Genomic DNA, 4,884 nt, shown 5'->3' on the forward strand with positions numbered 1-4,884 from the left:
GGGGTTATTGGCTTAGCTATGCAAGACCACAGTGGACACTTCTGAGGTTTAAAAAAGCAGAAGCCTGCCTTTAAACACTAGTCCTTTGGTCTAGTTCTCTCCCTTTTTCCCTTTCCTTCCTCATGGAAGTAGTTTAGCTTTTCTCCTCTTTATGGTCGAGCCCCAGGGCTGCTCAAGGTTTGGTTCTACTGAGCGTGGAGGCAGAAGGCCAGGGCTGCTCAGCGGGTTCGGGCCCCTGTGTGCCCGTGGACAGTCCACATTCCCACCCCATCTGGACACTGAAGAGTATGCTCCCCAACCAAAAATGCCATTTAAAGCCAAATCAAAACCAAACAAAAGGTGGGTTTTTAATCAGAAAAGGCATCTTTTTAATTTGTATAATTTATTAGAAGCTTCTTAAGAACTATATTTAAGCCAGATATCTACATAAGTTACAACAGAAAAAGACTGACGTTTCAAATACCAAACTGCCAAATAATATACACAGATTTGTCAGTGCCCAAAAAAATTACGATGGGCAGGGGGTGGGAATGGTTTTTTTTTTTTTTTAACAACAAAATGTACAGATTACTAAAAACTAGGCGTTTAGTCCAACTTTTGACAGGGTTTTACAGCTACGAGTTCACATCAAACATAAAACAGTTTTAGCCAGGGCTGGCAGGCTGAGCCTGGGCAGCAGAGTTTGCTGGGAGGGGGCATTTCCTTTGTGTCACTGACAAGCGGGTTGTGTAGAACTGTCTTTCCTCTCCCCAGCCCCGACTCCCCTTCAAAGAAATTCTGGTATTTACAAGCGAGTCCACTTTGCTGGCACTGGGAACCCAGAATGAAGTTTGCGACCTTTGGAGTCCAGAGCCATGCCAGCACAGATCCCGCTCCAAACTCTGCCCATCCGGGCGTGGGAGGCCTGTCTGAATCACCTAAAGGACACCCCGAAAGTTGTTCTTATGTCCGTTTCTGTTGAAAGGCTCTTTAAAGAACTGGATTCGCTTAGCTGTTTTTATTTTCTTTTTTAAAAAAAATCCCACAGATTTTAGAAGAAAAAAGAAAAAGGAAAGACGTCCAGCAGTTTGGCCTTTGTGTTTTTTCCCTTGGTCTAAACCGGACAGGGTCTTAAGAAAAGCCGAAGCGCTTGGAGAGCCGGGTGGTTGACGTGTGTGGCGGGCAAGAGGGGAAGCGACGAGGCAGTGTGCTGGGCAAGCTGCAGCCCAGCGTCCTCTCACCAGGTCCGACCATATAGCAAGGTGGAGCAGGACATGGTGCCGTAGTCCGAGCCCGAGGAGTTCAGGTGGGACAGGCTGGAGACCTGGCCCTGCAGCGCCACGGGGCTGGCAGCGTGGTGCGCCAGGTCCGGAGACTGGCCGGCGCTGCCCGGCTGGTGGCCCGGGTGTGCACCCAGGCCGGGACCGCCGCTGCCAACCGAGATCGCCGCCGCCGCCGCCTGAGCGGCCTGCGCCTGCTGTTGAGCCTGCTGCTGCGCGTGGCCTTGCAGGCTGGCTGCCCCAGTGGCCGGGGCGCCCGCTTGGCAGGGTTTGCCGTCTTTCACTAGAACCGGCACCGCCACACGGCGTGGCGACTGCTGCTGCGCTTGCTGCTGCTGTGGGCACCCAGCGCCCCCTCCACCGCCGCCACTGTCCTGCTGTAGTTGCTGCTGCGCAGCCTTGTCCTTGGCTTGGCGCTTCATTTTGTAGCGGTGGTTCTGGAACCAGATCTTGACCTGCGTGGGTGTCAGGTGGATCATGCTGGCCAGGTGCTCCCGCTCCGGAGCTGACAGGTATTTCTGTTGCTTGAAGCGTCGCTCCAGCTCGTACACTTGCGCCTGGGAGAAGAGCACCCGGCGCTTCCGGCGCGGTGCACTTGGCAACGGGGCCATGTTCTTGCTCACGTCCCCCAGTGAGCCCAGGCCGCCCATGCCGCTCATGTTCATGCCGCTCGCCGGGCCCATGAAGCGGGAGACTGTAAGCGACAAACGCACAGCGTCGGCCGGGGGCCAGGCCGGGCCAGGCCACCTCTTCCTTCTGAGCCTTTGGCTGGCCGGGCCGGGCCCCCGACGGCACCCTCCTCACCTAGGCCGCCTCACCCAGAGAGGCCCAGCTGCGGGGATCTCCAGAGCCTGCCCTAGCCATGCCGTCGTGGAGAGCTCCCACCTCAAACCCTGCTACCTCCCTCGGTCTCAGTGCTCCACCCCAAAAGTACAGTTAGTACCCAAACCCTGGCTGGAGTTAACGGGGTTAACGGGCCACCGGCGGCGAACTGGGCCCAGGCCAGGAGGTGGGTTTCCACGGTACGACTCTAATTTGGGGAGTTTAGGAGATAGAGGTATTTAGAAAGCTAGAGGCCCCAGACGCTTTGCTTTGCCTCTTGCCTGCGCTCGCCTGTCAGCCCCGGTGCTGGCACTTGCTTGGCCCATTTAGATCCCGCTCCGGAGCTGCGCGCCCTCCCACCTGATTAGACTGGAGAGAGGCCGCCCCGGAGCCTGAGCGCGTCCTTGCCTGGCAGCCTCCCGCCCCACCAGGCCACATCTCTCTGCGCCTGCTTTCCCCCCGACTCCCTAAGTTGGGGAGGCACCTTCTTCGGCACTGCGAGGTCTCCAGCGCAGAGCAGAGCTGCCGGTTGGCTGCATCTGGGAGACACCGAATACTAGCGCCGGCCCCCCACCCCCAGGTCCCGATACCATAAGTCTGTTCTTGGACCCCTAAGCCCAGCAGGAAGAAGAATCAATCCTCAACTCCCGCGCCCGACTCCCTGGCGCCGCTGCCGGGCGCCGACCCTGATGCCCGGGGCACAGCCCGCAGGCGCCGCGCCCCTCGGGCGGCCGTCCCCGCTCCTCCCGCGCGTAGCACGCAGCCCCTCAGCAGGGCGGCCTCACTTACTGGCGGGGAAGCGCGGGTCTGGGTTGGCTCCGTACCATCCGGGGCCCGAGGCGGTGTTCCGCATGGTGTCCTGGTAGGGAGGCAGCTCGCTCATGTTGCCCAGGTTGCCGTTGCAGTAGCCCCCCACGGCGGAGTGCGAGAGCTGGGGCACCCCTGTTGCTGTCATGTGGTAGGCGGCGGTGACCGCGCCGTGGTGTCCCACGGCGTGCTGCTGCATGGCCGCGGCCGGCGGTGCCGCCTGGCCCTGCCTGTAAGCCGCCAGCGGAGCCCCAAGGCCGCCGCCCTCCATGCCCACTTTCTTGTAGCTTTCCTCCAGGGGACTCAAGATGTCAGACACTGAGAACGGAGTCGTGTGCTTTGGACTCATCGACATGATTCGGCGGCGGCTGGAGGAGGAAGGAAGAGGAGGAAAAAAAAGGGAGAGGGGGAAGGCGAAGACTCGCTGCTTTTTTTTTTCTCCCTCTGCCAAATATTCTGGTGTTACCTTAACGCCGATCTTGTTGGATGTACACGTAACCGAGTGGACCGAGTCCGCCTTAATTGGCTTGAGTGGAGGCTCGGGGGCTGCCTCGCGTTTGTTTTAGCCCGGCGCCAGGTTTTAGGCAGCTACCAGAGGCGGGGCATAAGCGCTAAAGCAACAAGACAATAGAAGCCTACATCTTGCCCGAGATAATTAGCTTACATGCTGATGACAAGGTAAACACCTTTAAGTTTCACTTGTCAGGATTTTTAGGTCTCAAAGAGGGAGAGAGAGAGAGAGAGAGGCAGAGACGCGACCCAAAGCATTTCTTCCCCCCTCCCCCGGACACCCCCACCCCTATATTTTGTGGGGTGCCAGTGGCGCGCGGGGGAGGGTGAGGCGGGGGAGGGAGGGAGGAGGGCACGGAGAGTGGGAGGGCAAGAGGTGGGGTAGGGAGTAGCCGAGGAGGAGGGATAGCGGTGAGAAAGGAAGGTGAATGCTGCTTTGCAACCAACTTTCCGAGTTACAAAGTGAACCACTTTTCAGTTCGGTGGGGTTCCCCGGGGCGAAGACAGGTGTTTAAAGGGAGGGGGCTAAGGGCTGGGTTGGGGGTTTCACCTGAGCCGTCTGGGGCTGCTCTTCCCTCCCGCCGCGGCCTCCCAGCCCCGAGCCTTCCCACTGCCTCCGGACCACATCCGGCTTCTCAGCGCCGGGCCCCAGTCGCCACCAAGTGAGCTTGAGAGTCTGGGGACGAACCCTGAGGCCGCACTGTTGGCTGCGTGTCTGTCAGTCTGTCTGCTTCTTCTGCTACCGTCAGAGGGACACCTCTGATCCCCGCCCCCTTTCCCTCTACCCAAGAGACATTCCCCAGCGGGAGCTGGGCAGGGGATCGGCTGCCGGCGGCGGAAGGCAGTCCCAGATCCCCGCGTCCTCCTTCCCCCCAGCTCAGGGTCTTCTTTGGCGGAACTGGGTCCCCTCCTCCGCATCACGCCACCCCCTCCTTACATTCGGCTCCCCTCCCCACCCCACCCCACCCCGGCCGAGACAAACGCATCACTGGCAGTTGGAGATGGGAGGCTGGAGGGGGATTAACGCGGGGGCCATCGCTTAAATTGCCCCACCTCGAACAAACCTGGTGTCCCCGACCCTCGCCCAGCGCCTGGACGCGCGGGGTTCTGGAGCTGACTTTCCAAGGACATCACAGCCCCAGCACCCGAGCCCAGGGCCACGCTGATTTCCCCTCTGATGCTTCAGGGAGGGTGCGGGCAGGGAGCGTCCTGAGTGAACTGAGCCTGAACCCCGGCCGGCCCAGCTGGCCAGGAGGGGGCGAATCCCGAGGCGCGAGCAGCCCAGCAGGCGGGAGGCTGGGCTGGGGCTCTCCTCTGCCCAGAGCTCAGCCATGCAAAAGTGCACTTGCTTCCCCGGGAATAACCAAATATCTTTGTTTAAAGTGGCGGCGTAAATGGCCAGTCGCTTTGTGGCCACGCTGGATATTAGTAGATGAGGATCATTCTGCTTCAATTGGACGCCTCTCATCCAGTGAGCAAGAAACTG

General features: G+C 59.6%; 1 protein-coding gene across 1 annotated transcript; it reads right to left on the minus strand.

Annotated features, from left to right (window-relative positions):
• Nucleotides 1–1,216: 1,216 nt before the first annotated feature.
• On the minus strand, nt 1,217–4,529 carry NKX2-1 (NK2 homeobox 1). Its single transcript, XM_045848704.1, has 4 exons — nt 4,463–4,529; nt 3,949–4,087; nt 2,871–3,256; nt 1,217–1,953 (listed from the first exon to the last, which is right to left on the minus strand). Exons 1-4 carry the CDS (start codon nt 4,527–4,529, stop codon nt 1,217–1,219), a joined length of 1,329 nt encoding a protein of 442 aa, XP_045704660.1.
• Between the last annotated feature and the right edge of the window lie 355 nt (nt 4,530–4,884).

The sequence above is a fragment of the Phyllostomus hastatus genome, unplaced genomic scaffold (assembly GCF_019186645.2).
Source record: "Phyllostomus hastatus isolate PE091 unplaced genomic scaffold, TTU_PhHast_1.1 phas_contig_62, whole genome shotgun sequence".
NCBI classification, from domain to species: Eukaryota; Metazoa; Chordata; class Mammalia; order Chiroptera; family Phyllostomidae; genus Phyllostomus; species Phyllostomus hastatus.